Source organism: Cricetulus griseus, chromosome 3 (assembly GCF_003668045.3).
Source record: "Cricetulus griseus strain 17A/GY chromosome 3, alternate assembly CriGri-PICRH-1.0, whole genome shotgun sequence".
In the NCBI taxonomy this organism is placed as follows: domain Eukaryota; kingdom Metazoa; phylum Chordata; class Mammalia; order Rodentia; family Cricetidae; genus Cricetulus; species Cricetulus griseus.
Genome location: NC_048596.1, coordinates 218,397,192 through 218,413,682, shown reverse-complemented (window position 1 = coordinate 218,413,682; position 16,491 = coordinate 218,397,192). Strand labels below are relative to the sequence as shown.

Below are 16,491 nucleotides of genomic sequence, written 5' to 3'. Positions count from 1 at the left end.
CACACACACATACACCACACATACCACACACACATGGGAGTTGAGAGAGAGACAGAGTGAAGACAGAGTGTAAGACATAGAGAGACACAGAGACATGGAAACAGAGAGTTAGAAGGCTGAAATAAATCGACTTGTAAATGATTTCTAAAGGCATAAAGAAAGTACAGACATAGTTTTGTAGGCTTATGGTTTTTGTTTTCCTCTTTTGTCCTTTCTCACTTCTCTTGACCTAAAGGCAAAGTGGGAACTAATGGTCTTTTCAAGAGTGCTCTGCTGTGGTCACATAGCTTGATAGCAAACACGGCAGGACGAGAATCTATGACATGTAACTTGGTATAGGACAAACAAGCTGCACAGAAAAACAAAGCAATTAGCACAAAAAAATCACAGCACGGGAGCGGTGTATGAAGGGTCTTAACAATGGCCAAAATTCCTCCTAATTTTGCATCCCAGAAACTTTAGCCAGAGGAGTTACAAAGATTTCTTTCCTTTTGATTAGTGTGCATGCTCATGTGGTTGTACATGTGTGTGCTGGTTTGTGGTGTATCCATGTGTGGATGGAGGCCAGAGGTCAACTTTGGGTGTCATTCCTCAAGTACTATGCACAGCTCTCTCTCTCTCTCTCTCTCTCTCTCTCTCTCTCTCTCTCTCTCTCTCTCTCTGTGTCTCTCTCTGTCTCTCTGTCTCTCTGTCTCTGTGTCTCTCTGTCTCTGTGTCTCTCTCTGTGTATATGTGTGTGTGCCCCCACCCCTCTCCCCATGTGTGTATGTGTACGTGTGTTTTAAGATGTAATTTCTTACTGGCCTAGAGCCTGCCAAGTAGTAGGACTAGCTGGCTGGTCAGTGAGCACCAGGGATCTACTTGTCTCCCCCACCACCCCAGTCCTGGGGTTACAGCCATATCCTAAGCTTAGATATTATGTGGGTTTGGGGGATGAATTCAGGTGTTTGTGTTTTCAAGGCAATCACTTTACTCTCTCCCCGTGTAGATTATGCATCGACAGAGGCACGGCTAACATCCAGTCTCTTGTCTCCAAGCCAATACACTTTGTTCCAAGGCCACACACTTGCACTCTTTGTGCAGTCATTTCGAACTTATAAGAGATCATGTGGTATTGCCATTTTCTAACATAATGAATATGTTACCTCTGTATAATACACATTGCCTATCAGTTGCCATGTATGTAAAATTTGATAATACAATTTAATCATTAGATGGTAATAAGAATATAAGGAAATAATTTATCAAGTACAGTTATTCTCAGGTTCTGATGAATATACAGGAAAACCATTATAGTCTTATTTAGAAAGACCAGGAACCTAGTGCTCAGAGAAATCCATGTGGCCAGGTTCAAAGTTGATGGCATTGAGTCAATTCTTTGCAATATTCTTTTAAAATTGCATGTAATAAGTACAAAACACATGGCGTAGCGTGAGATAGAATATTTGACTGAATGTCCGAAACAAATTAGTTTTAGAGAAAGAAGGAGGGTGGGGAAGAGTTACTGCAATGCAAAGAATGTATAGTGTAGGATTGTAGCCAGGAGGGATCTCTGTGAGTTCCAGGCTAGTCTGGTCTACAGAGTGAGTTCCAGAACAGACTCCAAAGCTGCACAGAGAAACCCTGTCTCGGAAAAAAATGTGTAGTGTAGGATTCCCAAGCTCATCAGAGTTGTAGAAATGCTCAAAATATTGATACTAGTCTAACTTGCTGAACCAAAAGTGTATTTCTTACTTCAATTTAAATTTCCTAATACACTTTGTCTTGCCTGGACTAGAAACATCACTTGTTGATCATATTGTGAAGGTAACACACAAAACTTATTAAAATTATGTTTTTTATGTCATGGAACAAAAAGGGAAAAAGAAAACACTGGCCATAAATAGTGACTTCCTCAAGTGGCTGGGACGAGTATGGGGGGAGATACAATAAATGTATTTTGTACCTGGGCATTCCTGGTATACAGGCTTCTTTCTTAAAACTAGAAGCCCATTATACTGATCTGAAGTTCCACTTTCTTTTTTGTTTCTGGGGGACATGTATACGTGCATACGTATGTGCGTTCTTATTTGTGTATATATGTGTCTGTAACTGGAGGCTATTCAGCAACCTGTGATACCGTTAATGGGGAGGGTTCCCATGCTGTTTTGCTTTCTTGTTTTACTTTTACCACTTTTTCTTCTATTGAAAACAGATTCTTATTTCATGCAGTGTTTCCTGATGACAGTTTCCCTTCCCTCTAGTCCACCCAGTGCTCTCCCACTCGCCCTCCCTCCTGGATCCATTCCATTTCTGCTTCTCATTAGAAAAGAACAGGCTTCTAAGAGATAACCACCAAACATGAAAATGCAATATAACAAGAAGCAAAAACTGTCATGTCAAAGTTGGACAATGCAAACCAACAGAAGGGAATGAGTTCCAAGAGCAGGCACGACAATCAGAGACCCACTCTTTCATACACTCAGGAGTCCCATCAAAATACTAAGCTAAAAGCTATGTGCAGAGGACCTGCTGCAGACCCGTGTAGGCCCCGTGCTTGCTGCTTTAGTCTCTGTGAGTTTGTGCTCTCCTTGCTTAGTTGATTCTGAGGGTTTTGTTCTCTTCTGGTGTTCTCCATCCTTTCTGGCGCTGACACTCTTTCTGCCTCGTCTTCTGTGGGGTTCCCTGAGCTCTGAGGGGAAGAATTTCATGAATAACTCTGTGTCTCTCTGTCTGCATAATGTCTGTCTGGGGATCTCTGCATCTTTTCCCGTCTGCTGCAGGAGGAAGCTTCTCTGATGATGACCCCACATTGTTTCCTGAGACACGTTCTCTCGCTGGCCTGGAGCTCATCAAACAGGCTAAAGTGACCGGTCAACACCAGGGATCCACCTGTTTCCTCTGGCCCAGTGCTGGCATTAGGAGAGCTGGATTTTGTTCTTGGGGATTGAACTCAGGTCCTTGTGCTTGTAGGGTATACATTGTACCAGCTGAGCTGTCTCACCAGCCTCAGGGGTTTCACCTTATATTCTATGTCACAAGAGTAGAAAATGTTAAGCAAAGAAGCCTGACTTATAATGCATTACCAGGAGTTTTCATGCAGGAGAGTTAAAGGGTCTGCTATGAAATGTGTTTTAAATGATAACAGAGGAAAAACAAACAAACAAACAGATGGAGCTGAGACCATGGATCAACCATTGCTTAAAACCGTGCTTTTATTATCATGCAATCCCAAATGTATTTTTCCTATCACAATTTCTTTGACCGATTTATTTCTTGTTATTGTGTGGAATTCTTCATTTTGAGAACTTACATTTACCTTTCATTTTTGCATATGAATGCGTGTGTGTGTGTGTGTGTGTGTGTGTGTGCCTGTTCACGTGTGTGTAGGTGTTATGTGTGTGTCCTAAATTAACACTGGGTGTCTTTGTGCTTGCAAATGTAGAGTCTCTCACTGAACCTGGAGCTTGCTAAGTCTGACCACTCTAGCTGATCATCTTGCCCTGAGGCTCTTCTGTCTCTGCCTCTCTCTTGAGTGTTGGCATTATAGGTGAATGTCACACCTGCCTAGCTTTTACATGGGTCCTGAGGATTTGATATCTAGTCCTCACACCTGCTCAGCAAGTACATTATCCCTAGTACTAGTGTTTATATTTTCCTATGAATATGTTTTAAGCTTCTTTTTAAACTTCCCATCCCGGTATCCAATTTACTAACTCTCTGAAACCCTATTTACTGTATTTAATCTGATTGTTGTATTTTTAACTTCATTTCTTGATATATATTTTTCTATTCTAGAAGTTGTGTTTTGGTTTAAAGCACCCATATTTTGATCTTTATCATTTCCTTGGACATTAAGTCATCTCAAACATGATTACTTGTATGATACAGTCTTCTAGTATGTTCTATTATGTGAACTCAGTGACTCTCACCTAAAACAAGACATTTTCTCCCATGGTTTATAATTTTTGTGAGTCAGTGTCCATCTGCATTTCTCTCCTCTCATATATGCTTACACCCTCCATGGTCTCCATGAGTTTTATGGAAAACTCACTATTGTGTGGTTTTGTATTCTTCTTAGAATGCCTAAGAGATTCTCTTTGTGGAGACCAAATATTAGCTTGACATTTGGTCATGGATTCTCACACTGTCTACAGAGCACAGTTGGACTTAGGCCCTATCTGTAGTGCAGTCTTGGCAATCATTGGTTGACTTTTGCAGTATTGGACTTAAAACCCACAACCTTGAAAACACAAAGCAGTCACTCTACCACTGAGAAACATTCCCCTACCTTTGGCTTTTTGACATGGTCCTGCTATATTTAGCCCAAACTGGCATCTAGCCCCTAAGTCTCCCAAGTGCTGGTATTACAGGCATACCTGGGTGGCATTTATTTTGAAACTTAAGACTCTTTTCTGGTATCTAACATCCCAAGCAGATAATAGGCATGTTAACTTGGACTTGTGTGGCTAGGATTTTCTATTTCTTTTGCCATGGACACTATATTCTGTGTGGATGGGAGGGCCGTGCCCTCAGACCTCATTCTGTATTTTATACTCCTAGCCACCCACAAGCCTAACTTTCAACTTAACTTTTTATACTTAAGAAAACTGGAGAGTTCTTTTCTTCCTCTCAAACTCTTGCTGGGAATTTAGACTTTTATTTGCATGATTTTATGTAGTACTTTGTGTATCTGAAATGTGGGGAGGTAATGTCATGAAGTCATGCTGACTGAAGTTTGATGTGCATTCTCCAATGGCCGGCAGCACAGTTTTATGGTCATCGTCTACCTTTGGCAGCAGAAGTTGTCTACGGTTACAGCTCCTCAGGTTATTTTCTGGGATTGTCTCATATGAAATGAATCCTGAGCTGTTCAGTTTCTTCAGAGATCATTTCACAAGTAGTGCTCCTTGGAGGACGTATCAGAATGCAAAAAGACAGCCTTCCCTTCATTCAGTGTCATTATTTGTCATGCGAGGAACAGCGTTGCACTGCTCTCTTTATTCACATGCATCAACAATTTCTATTGCATTTAATATCAAAATGATTTGTGTTCTTTAGACATTCCTGTTTATCGACTCATGAAGCAGTCATTTAAAAAATATTTCCTAATAAGAGTGCCTGACAATTCTCTCCGTTGTTATCTGATAACATTCACAGGGATGGAAAAGGCATGGTTTTTATTGCTACTTGATTGGGCACACCCCTTTGACATTTGGTGATGCAAACCAAACATGCACAAATGAGAAAGCTTATTTAACAACGGTTGAAGACAGGTATGTAACTGTTTTTAATTTCTTCTAAGATATGTGACACAGTGCAAAGTGTGTGTTCAAAAAGGTCTAAGAATTAACATGCTTCAAATTTTGAAGTAGATTATATATCATCTTGAGTTATGCTTTATAAAGGTGGGGATGTTTAAAATATAATTTGGAGGCTTAATTGAAATCATCGTAAAACTACTTTGTTACTTTTATGCATCTATTTACTTAAAAATTATTTTTTAACTTGGGAAGCTTTATTGGGAAAGAGAAGGGAGGGAGGGAAGGGAAAAGAGAGAGGAGAGAGAGAGAGACCTCAAAAGCATTATGTTCTTTTTTTGGGGGGGATGACATGTTCTCCTTCATTAAAGAGTTTGAAAGCTATCCCCCTATTTCTTTCTCCCTGCTTTTTCCTAGTCAAAAAATGAGACTTGTTCAGTTAACACCCCATTTTGTACATTTACCACTGGCTCTGTGGAAGAGAGGAGCAGAGAGGACTGACTGAGGGAAGCCCAGCTCACATGCATGATTTTCCAAACACACTCACAACTCCATCAATTCTGTAATCTCAAAGGTGTCAAGACTTCCCCTACCATCCTTCAGTGACCCCAGTCTAGGGTGCCCTGATCTAATTCAATTCCTACACTATCTGCTTGGCAATGTTATCAGACCCCATAGGCCAAGGGTTCAGGTCCAGCTTGCAAGCCCCAAGCTATTTTGTCTGCAGTTCAGAATGGCCAGCTATAGAAAGGCATGCCTACAACCCCATACCTAGTTCCATTAATTTGTTTGAACAACTCAAGGGTCCACTGGGAAGCACTTAAATCTCCCAATTCACTTAAAGGATATCATAAGGAGAGGGCCAGGGGAGGACGGCTCATTAAATGTAGTACTCAACACACAAACATGAATGAGGACCTGAGTTTGGATCCCCAGAACCAGGTAAAAAGCCAGGCATTATAGTGTATACAGAGAGAGGACTCCTAAAGGCATTGGCAAGACAGCCTGGATGAATTGGTGAGTTCCAGGTTCAGTGAGAGACCAGGATTCACAGTTCAAGATAGAGTTTAAGGAAGACAGCCAGCATTGGTCTCTGGAATACACAGGGTGAGGAAGAGGAGTAGGTGCATGGGGATTCCATCTTGTCTGTTGTCTTGCCACCCTTGGGGAATCTCCACCTGTTCAGCTGCGAGGAAGCTTTCCAAACACTGTGTTTGTGAGCTGTCAGAGAGATACCATTGCTTGAGTATGGCTGCTAATAGTCTGAGCACGGCACCTGTCAGGATTCTTCTGTGTCTTCATGCAGCCTTCCTCCCTCCAGGGTATGGCATATAGATGCCCTGGGATTGATAGTGTGGGTCTTATCCACCTACACAGAATTAGAGGCCTGAAGTTATGACTCCAACCTCCCAAACATATATCACAATATCTCCAAATAACCTACTTATTATTTCTAGCCTTCTTTTAATTTAATTAACTAATTAATTAATCAATTACGTTTTGCTTGGCTTGATTAATAGATTGACAGGTCAAGAAAATCAAGCAGAAAAATAGAGGATTTTTTAAAAATGTAACTTTTAACCTATGAGGTTTCATCAATCTTTGAGATTTATTTACTTATTTTTTATTTACTCTTGGCAAAGCTTGCATTATACGTGCAAGCAACTTCAGAAATTGAAAGTTATTGGAGTTGCAGTGCTTCAAGACAGACTCAAAATCCACAGAGTCCTGCTGATAATAAAAATCCTGTGATAAAAATAGGTATCAGAGGATTGTGTTTCAACATTCATCTTCCTCTCACAGCAATGAAATGCTAATATAAATGTCTGACCACAAGAACACAGATATGCCTTACTTAGCAGAGAGGAGCTGAACTGTTTAAGTACTGTGGGGATACATTCAGGACTGCGCTGTGATCCGTACATGAGAATCATGTACAGGAGAAGAATTATTCTTCCTGTGTTCCCTGTGCTTTTTGTATTTAAGAATTCTCTGTTACTGCATTTGCTTTTCATGTTTTAATAAGTAAACTGTCCTTGTAGCTCTTTGTTTACTGTATTTTGGCACCTGGAATTATTCGGACTATGGTTAAATAAAATGTTTGCTGTTTTTTAGCATTGTCCATGGGTCTTTCTGTTCTGTCTGAGGCTCTCCATGTTCCTGAAAATGCCTCTTCTCAGAGACATTTCTGCCTGTGCTGCCTGTATTGTTTCAGGTTTTTCAGCTAAGACAAATCTTTGTTGCTTTTCCTGTCAAAGTGAGGGGAAAATAAATGTGAAATCCCATTTGTAATTATCCTTATTAAACCTACTATCCCTCTACTTCTATAGTCAATAATTGAGCAAGGCACTTGGCCTTGTAAAAAATGGACTGATTGTTTCAAATAATTTTTAAAACTGCTATAGTTATCTTCTTTGTATTTTCACAATTCTCTTAAAATTTGTGAAGGCCAGTATGAAAGCCAGAGAAGACTGACTCGGAGTCTAAGTTTATTGATCACTCAGATGGTGTTTTTTTTCTCCACAAGTTTACATTTCCTTAGTGACAAAATATTATCATTTAAATGATATAAAACTATGATTACTGTGTGACTTCTTCTGGGAAGATGTAAAGTATCTATTCACTCCAGATCATCAAATGAAATAATTCCACTCAGGTCCAGCTTGGTGAATCAGTGAGTTTATGGGGGCTACTTAGAGAAGGCGAATGAGTGAAAGGCTATGTACATGAACACAAGTCATTCATTAACAGCCATCTTGGTGAAAACCCCACCCTAGCATGATGCCTTATGAAGGCTTCATCCCAGATGCTCCCTGATCAATTTATAAGCAACTCTGTCGAACAGTCTGTCCTCCCTATCAATATTTATTGCTTCTTTCATCTCAGGGAGAGACCCTGTGAGTCCTGTAACTTCCATAAACCCCCTAATGTTTCAAAGTTCCTTAGTTTACTGTATCTATGAACTGCCTTCTCCCTTCAAGAGACAATGTTGGAATCCAGAGTTAATAGCTACCAAATTGTAATGTGATATTTTTGAGTTATCGACTAAATCATAGCTCAAACATACAACTTTTAATGTTGATAATTTAAGAAATTTGCATAAATGTTTCTAAAGTTTAGTTGAATTTAATTTTTTTTAAAGATATGAACAAGCATTCCTGACTAGTTTGGTTGGATTGAGGCCTGAAAAATATTTTTGGACAGGACTTTCAGATGTCCAAAACAAAGGGTCATTCCAATGGACTGTGGAGGAGCCAGTGCAGTTCACACACTGGAATGCCGACATGCCAGGTATGCGAGTGCTGTGCTCAGTGTGTCCTTCCCTCACTTCCGTCACCAGAGCCTGTTGTTCCTTTACACACCTTTCCAAATTCAGTATGGAAGTCAATTGTGTTTTCAATACCTTCACATTTCTTTTGCCCTTCCCTCCCACCCAGCTTGCAGTATTCTAGGGCAAAAAGGAGGAGAAAATTGGTAAGTAATTTAGTACTGGTGTATTTGAAAAGGTGCAAAATTCCAAGTGCTCACAGATGTTCTGAATGTTTGTCTGGTTTCTGAAAACTTAAGACTCTATAGGAAGTAGATTTAAAACTTTTAAGTGAGGCTGAATATGAATATTAATGTGCTTGAATGATGGGACCAAGAAGAGTACTCATGGGAAATCATTATTCTAGCTTCTTTTGTGTGTCTTTATCTTTAGCCATTTACATGCCTTGGATTTTATTCTATCCTTCTAAGATTGTCAAGGGCCATTTAAGTATCTTTGTTAGAAAGATGCAGAAATTAGAACTCAGAAATTATCGGACTGGGAATACCCAAGCCCAGATTTTCACTCATCTGGGTAATCATCAATTCTGAGCTGTTTGGTCATGGACCAACCAGCTGCCCTTGCATTGTGACTTGCTTTCTCTAACTGGAGATTGTAAGTGGCCTCTCTAACAGACCCTGAACACTCCTTTATCATCTTTCTACACTGGCATTACTGGTGAATGATATTGCTGAGTATGACCTCACTCATTGTGCTAACAGAATCACAAGCTAACAGAAGGATAACAGCTAAATCACACATCCAAATACATCATAATCTCTAGCAGTTCTTTGAATTTCCATTCTTAGCTTTGAGTGAGGAACAGATATCACTAGTTATGTTATTGTTTGCGCAACTGCAGTTTGATTATGAAATTATTAAACATTATAGGAATTGTGAGATCTCAGATCATGCAAACAAATGCATTATTTTGCTTGTTTCAGTCTTGGTGAAAGTCACAACTCTTCTTATGTAGCTTTATTTTCTTTCTGTTTCTTATTTATTAAGAGGATGATGAGTGATCACCCTGGAATGCTTTTAAGGATAACAATTCATTAAACTAGACCCATAACTCAGCTGTGACCATTGAGAGTCTTGAGGACATAGTCTCTTGTATATTCCAAGGTTAGACTGGAACTCACAATGTAGCTGGTAGAACTCGTATGGAGCTCACTGTAAAGGCTGGTCTTACTCTCAGGATCCTCCAGATCCAGCCTTCCATGTGCTGGCATCACAACGCTATTGGAAGACATTGTTGGTTGATTGAGGTTGCAGTCTCTCATGGCCTGGCAGCTTTTTCCAAAAGCTCAGCAACATGGAAACTCCCTCCCTCCCCAGCAAAGCTTCCTTCTTTCTACCTACTCTAATCTGGAGGATGTCTCTAGGCCCAGGATGCCTGACTTATCTCAAGGGTGACCCTTCACACAGTTCCCTGCAAGTGCTTTTCCCCTGATGACCCACATGGTAATTAGTCAAGTGCTCTAGCCCTGTCGATGGGATGTTACTGCCGCATTCAAAGTCTTATGATAGGGGTGTGCCACTTAATGCAAATTAGCATTTGTCTCCAGGCTCCCCAATCCTATATATTCCTTATACTCTGGAATAAAGTTGAGCTGTTTCACTGGAAGCAGTCTCCTGGAGGGCTGTCTCTGTTCGTGCTCATGGGGCTATGTACAAAGCTTTCTGTTGCCACTTCTGTCCCTTTGCCCTCATGGACTGGTGGCCAGCCAGCAGGCAGAGAGGGAAAAGAGGACCCCCACATGACCCTTGCCATCAGGCCCCACCATAGCTTGTCTATTTGATAGAAAGATAATGTTTTTGGTTCAAGAGGTGTTGGCTGATTGCCCAAATGTACAGCTTCAAGAACAGGCAAGGCATTTGGGTGCCCAGCTTCAGTATTAAGAAAAATGAATGACTCTTGTTTCCAGTGGGTCACTGCAGACTCAGTTGTCATCCATTGCAGAGTTGTCAGTTTCAGTGAAAGACTGAATGGAAGAGAGATGACTCTGGGAATCTGAGAAAAGGCTCAAGTGTCAGGAAACTGGGAACTTTAGAGAAAAGATATATCACCCTGGAACTATAAACTTTTAAGCATTTAATACCTGTTATAAACTACTAATAAAAATATTAGCTCCTCTTAGTGGCAAGCATCTTAATGTTTTCAAACCTCTATGTCACTTATTGCTATAATGACCACAAAACATAATGATGAAGTATTAATCCTACCGTGATCATTGTTTGATTGTTTAATGAACTTCTTCATTACCTGTATCCTGATTCTTCACAATAGGGCCTGTTGTTTTCATTTTAAGATGAGGAAGGAGGAGAGCTTGAGTGACTTACCCGAATCCTCCAACTCAGACTTGTCTTGTTTAGAAATTTATCAAGTGGTTTGGTTCTGAAGACTGAAGTGGACAATGGCAGGAGGAGAGAATCTCAAAAAATTAAGAAGAAAAGGTGGAAAGCAGGCAGAAGGGCAGGAAGGAAAATCTATTATGCTATTATCATTGCTATTGTAGCAGACATATTTTATCATTGAATGTCCAAATGTGGGCCACCCAGCCAGATGTAGAAAATATAAGAATGCTTTCAAGCCTGGCAGTGGTGGCACATGCCATTAATACCAGCACTCTGAAGGCAGAGACAGCTGGATATTGTGAGTTCAAAGCCAGCCTGGTATACAAAGTGAGTTCCAGAACAGATTCGGGGGGGGGGGGAAGAGTGCTTTCAAAACTCCCTACACTGATGATAACTTTGGCATGCTGGTAATATAGGATCCACAAATAAAAGGCAAAGAAGTGGTAACCTGACTTCCAAATGCTGTATTTCATTATCACATGTAGGGATCTCACCCTGTCTCAACACTGTGCCTTTCTTGAGCATGGCAGGTCTTCAGTAAGCACTTCAGTAAGCATTGATTGAGTTCTACTTTGTGTTTAATGCAGGAAGAAAGACAGGATGTGTCGCCATGAAAACTGGGGTGGCAGGTGGTTTATGGGATATTTTAAAATGTGAAGAAAAGGCAAAATTTGTGTGCAAACATTGGGCAGAAGGAGTGACTCGCCCACCAGAGCCCACAACAACCCCCGAACCAAAATGCCCAGAAGACTGGGGTACCACCAGCAAAACCAGTATGTGTTTCAAGGTAAGTATCACTTGCTAAACTAACAAAGAATTTGAAATTCCCAAGAACTAAAAACAAAATAATAAAACACACAGCTCAGGTTGCACCTGCAGAAATTTTAATCTGATTTTATTGATGGAGAAAGTCTTGGATAGATACAAATGACTTGTTAACTGAGACCCACAAACACAGGCAACAGAACAGATAGGACCTTGCCTCTTATGTCAAATTCTTTGTTGTTACCATTTGCTCTCTGCTTCTCCTCCATTTCCCATGGCTTTTTAACTCTGTTCTGACCTTGCAATTTTCAATTTGTTGAAGAATTTGTTCCTTCTTACTCTTAACTGCTAGCATTTCATTTTACCCTTGCTTTCAAGCCCAAACTTTATACTAGCTTAATTGATAAATTGGTCTACAATTATGTTGTGTCAGTATTACAGAGTCATGCCTCATTTCTTTTATTTAACCCATGATTTTAATGATGGAAGATGAAAGGTATTGCAAGTACATAGCCACTCAATACCTCAATGTTCTACCATTATTTTTATATATTCTTAGGTTGAACCCTCTGTTTCTCCTTTTGCAATCAAGTTCACCACAATAATTAACCAGTCAAACATAAATATGAACAAGACCAGAAACAAAAGCAAAACAAACAAACAAAAAACATACCTCTAATGAAATAAGCATTTGGGTCTTTTTTCTCTCTGTCATAATTTTCATAGAAAAATTGAGATTTATTTTAATACATACACGTGTTACTGCTTAATGATAAAGTCTTATGCTCAAGACCTCTTTTGTTCAGTCCCTTTCAAAGGCACATGACCCTGACATGCATGCTTCAGAGGACAGTTTGATGCGATAGATGAAGAATTCAGTCAGAGCCTAGGGATGTAGCTCAGGGGTAGAGCCCTTGCTTAGTGTTTGAGAGGCACTGGGTTCCATCTCCAGTGCTGAATAAAGAAAACATAACTTGAGAGAAGATGAGTTGAGATTTATCACAGCATAATTGTCTGTAGCTATGCTGTGAACTAGGAATTCTAGTAGCAACAAAATCCAGATGTTCGCCAGTATGAATTATGTGGTTTCAGAAGTATTTGAATTAGTGTTTGTTTACTTATGTATAGACTCTCCTTATAAATACTAAGTTGTGGGAATTAATTAAATTCAGTGGGCAGTTAAGGAAACCAAGTCTAATATCAGGATGCAGGAAGTTGAGGTAGGGTTGAGGGAGCTGCTGCTGACAAAGCTTTCTTCAGACACACTTACCAATGAAGCTTAAATCATTCCCAGTAAAAGGTGTAGGCATTAACTACCTAGGCAGCCATAGCACATAGGAAGCTAATGCCTTTTCTGCAAGCATATGATGATGATGAGAGTCATGACTCATGAAGAATAGTGGAAGGGAAAATTTAAAAATTGGTGTCTCCAGTGACCTGTACTGTTCTCATACTGGTACTGGTGCAATTTTTGAGAGACATGGTATCTTTCTTGACCCAGGTATCCTTGACCCAAGGACAGTCATCAAAAATTGACCTGAGAGAATAACTCCTGGTTTTTATTGTCTAAATGCCAGTGAAGTTCAAAGATGAAGCTGTTTGTGGGAGTATACTTTCTTAAGGAGAATTACAGAAAAATGAGAAATTGAGGAAAAACAACAACAAAAAATTAAGGCAAAGTGAGGGTAACTCCCAAGAGGACAAGGGGTTCCCCAAAGAGAAAAAATGGTTGAACTTCTCTGTTCTAGGGTTTTTGTAATTCTGTGGCAGAAACTGGACAAAGGCTAAGGTAATTTCATTAGCTGACCAGTTAGATGGCCTCACTCTCTGTGGGGAAATGGTCATGTCCTCTTCTTGTGTGGCCAACCTGGGGTGGGTGGGGCCTCTCTTTAGTCATTCCTGTCTTCTGCTTTTCTGGTTATGGACCCTGACTTTCGGCTAGCTGTTAGTTGCTGGCTGGTGCTGCAGTCTCCATCCTTGCAATGTGCTGATAACTAGTCCAAATTCTCCTTGACTCTCAACAGCCCTCACGAAGCAGCTGCATTGGTTTTTAGTTAACTCCAGGGAGTGGTCTAGGCTCTCCTTCCTGGAGTAAGTAGGCCTTCTTATCAGCTATATTTTCTTTATCTGTTTTAATTAGGTGTCTTAGAAGAGATAGGAAAGGAAAGTGATGTCTTACATATGTTCCTCAGGGCCTTTAGGAGACTAGTGCTCCTGTTCCTCCTCTTAACTGTTTAGCTTGGTAGCTTCACTCAGCTGCAAACATCTTTGTTTCCCATGCCTAACATTTCTTTTTACCTGAATTCCATCTCACTATAACATATGAGCCACTTAGTATTTTAACCATGGACCTTTCCCTTCCCTGCTACAGTTAGTTAGCTCCTGCATCATTAATCATGCCCTACACTACCATTGTGGGACCTCTTCACACTTCTTTGTACTAAGTACTAAGACCTAGTACTTAGTTACACAGTTTGTAAAATTTAGTTTAACTCTCACCCATTTCTGCCAGATGGGAGTCTTCTATGGTATGTGTTCTGATAGTTGTAAAATATGCAGACTTAAGGACAGGAGACAACAATTTTTGAAGGACACCACCAACACTGTTGAAAGCTTGCCAGGATATCCATTGTTTAAGCTGAACAGGATAACAGAGGGAAAGGCATTTTGCTTATTCGTGTTTATTTTTCTGTATCAAAACTTTGTTATTTTTTGTGTCCCAAAGCAATTTTTCATACTTAACCTATTACTCTCCCTCTCTTCCATAATGAGCTGTGTAGCCAGTCCACATATCTTCAGCTTCCAATATTTTGATCTATTTTTCCTGTGCTTTAAACTGCTTTTATTTTCTAAGGCTTTCTCAGTGAAATCATACACACACCCAGCCCATGTCTAGCTATCCAAACAGTCACTCATAAATTGATTTTCAATCAAGAAACCTGTATTGTTTGGGACCAACACTGTGTTGCTTACTTTCTCTATAAAGAAAACTTCACTGGAAGTAGATGATTTATCTTGATTTGATAAGTTACCAGGTGTAAAACATTTTCCCAAACTTTTTCTTTAGCTGTACGCAAAAGGAAAACATGAGAAGAAAACATGGTTCGAGTCTCGAGATTTTTGCAGAGCTATGGGAGGAGAGCTGGCCAGTATTAAGAATAAAGATGAACAACAAGTGATATGGAGGCTGATTACGTAAGTGTCTCTTCTGTACAACACTGCTGTCTGTTGCCTATTTGATGTCTATGATGTTGAGAAGATCATAGTGTTTCTGTATCATATCCCAAATCCATAGGAGCCTTTTGAGTATGTTTCATTTCAAAATCCTTTACTAGTTACAGTCAATAACTCTATAAATGCACAAGACATTCAATACTCATGGTAGGGCTTTACTATGTCCCCCCCCCATGTCAATTTTCAGGACATTGACGAGTGGTACCAAAATTCACATTTTCTTAGTCCCTTTTGCTGTGATATGACTGAAAGGTGACAGTTTATTGAGGCTATAGCTTGAGAGGTTGTTCATTCCATCCTGGCAGGGAAAGCATGATAAGAGGTGTGGGAAACCAGCTGGTCACATTGCATCACCGATTCAGGAAACAGCAGATAAATGGGGTGCTCAGATATCTATCTCTTTATGCAATGTAGGACACCAGTCCAGGGAATGGTAGTACCCACTTTTAGGGTGGGTCTACCCACTTCAATTTAATCAAGATAATCCCTCACAGGCATTCGTAGAAACTCACATAATGTAGATCACTCCTCATGGAGCCCGTCAAGTGGACAATGAGAGTTAGCCATCAGAGACAACTTTTGTAGGACACTTGCATTTAGTTATTGATCTCTTTGCTTGTATATTATCTAATACGTGTTTCAGAGGTACCTATCAACTCCTGATGGTCCTCTGAATGACTAAAGTCCTTTCAGGACATAGCATACACTCTCTTTATATTTTGCAGGACCAGTGGAAGCTACCATGAGCTGTTTTGGTTGGGACTGACCTATGGAAGTCCTTCAGAGGGCTTTACTTGGAGTGATGGTTCTCCTGTAAGTAGTTTCAAATATATCATTTTCTTACTTTGTAAAAATGTAAAGTACTTTCTTATTTTATTTTGACATTATCATTTGGCTTCATTAGTATTTTATCAAGGAAAGTAGTTAAGATATTTTTGATGCAAAATAAATGCAAGGGCAGTGTACACTCACTGCCCAGTCCTGGTCTTCATGTACTCTAAGCATAGCTGTGGCTAAGGGGATAAAAGTAACATAAAAGATGAATACCCATATCATCAGTTTATTTAAATATCTCCATTTATTTTTAATATATATTTTTATTTGAATTAGAAACAAGCTTGTTTTACACGTCAATCCCAGTTCCCTCTCCCTCTCCTCCTCCCCCGACCCCCTATCCCATCCTCTTTCTGCTCCCCTGGGAGGGTGAGACCTTCCATGGGGCATCTTCAAAGTCTGTCATATCCTTTGGAGCAGGGCTTAGGCCCTCCCCCCCCACCCCCACCCCGCATGTCTAAGCTGAGAGAGTATCCCTCTATGTGGAGTTAGCTCCCAAAGTCCATTCATGTACTAGGAATAAATATTGATCCACTACTGGAGGCCCCATAGTACCCAGACCTCCAAAATGACATCCACGTTCAGGGGGTCTGGATCAGTTCTATGCTGGCTTCCCAGCTGTCAGTCTGTGGTCTATAAGCTCCTCCTTGTTCAGGTCAGCTGTTTCTGTGGGTTTCATCAGCCTGGTCTTGACCCCTTTGCTCATCACTCCTCCCTCTCTGCAACTGGACTCCAGGAGTTCAGCTCAGTGCT

At 40.3% G+C, this 16,491-nt stretch overlaps 1 protein-coding gene across 2 annotated transcripts in view; it reads left to right on the top strand.

Annotated features, from left to right (window-relative positions):
• The window catches only part of Mrc1 (mannose receptor C-type 1), an 87,842-nt gene that overhangs the window by 43,515 nt on the left and 27,836 nt on the right, over positions 1-16,491 (top strand). For both annotated transcript variants that reach the window (XM_027405251.2, XM_035441485.1), the window contains exons 10-14: positions 5,140-5,255; positions 8,383-8,531; positions 11,493-11,692; positions 14,738-14,865; positions 15,630-15,717. In XM_027405251.2, coding sequence (XP_027261052.1) covers positions 5,140-5,255; positions 8,383-8,531; positions 11,493-11,692; positions 14,738-14,865; positions 15,630-15,717 — 681 coding nt within the window. The remainder of the gene's footprint in view (positions 1-5,139; positions 5,256-8,382; positions 8,532-11,492; positions 11,693-14,737; positions 14,866-15,629; positions 15,718-16,491) is intronic.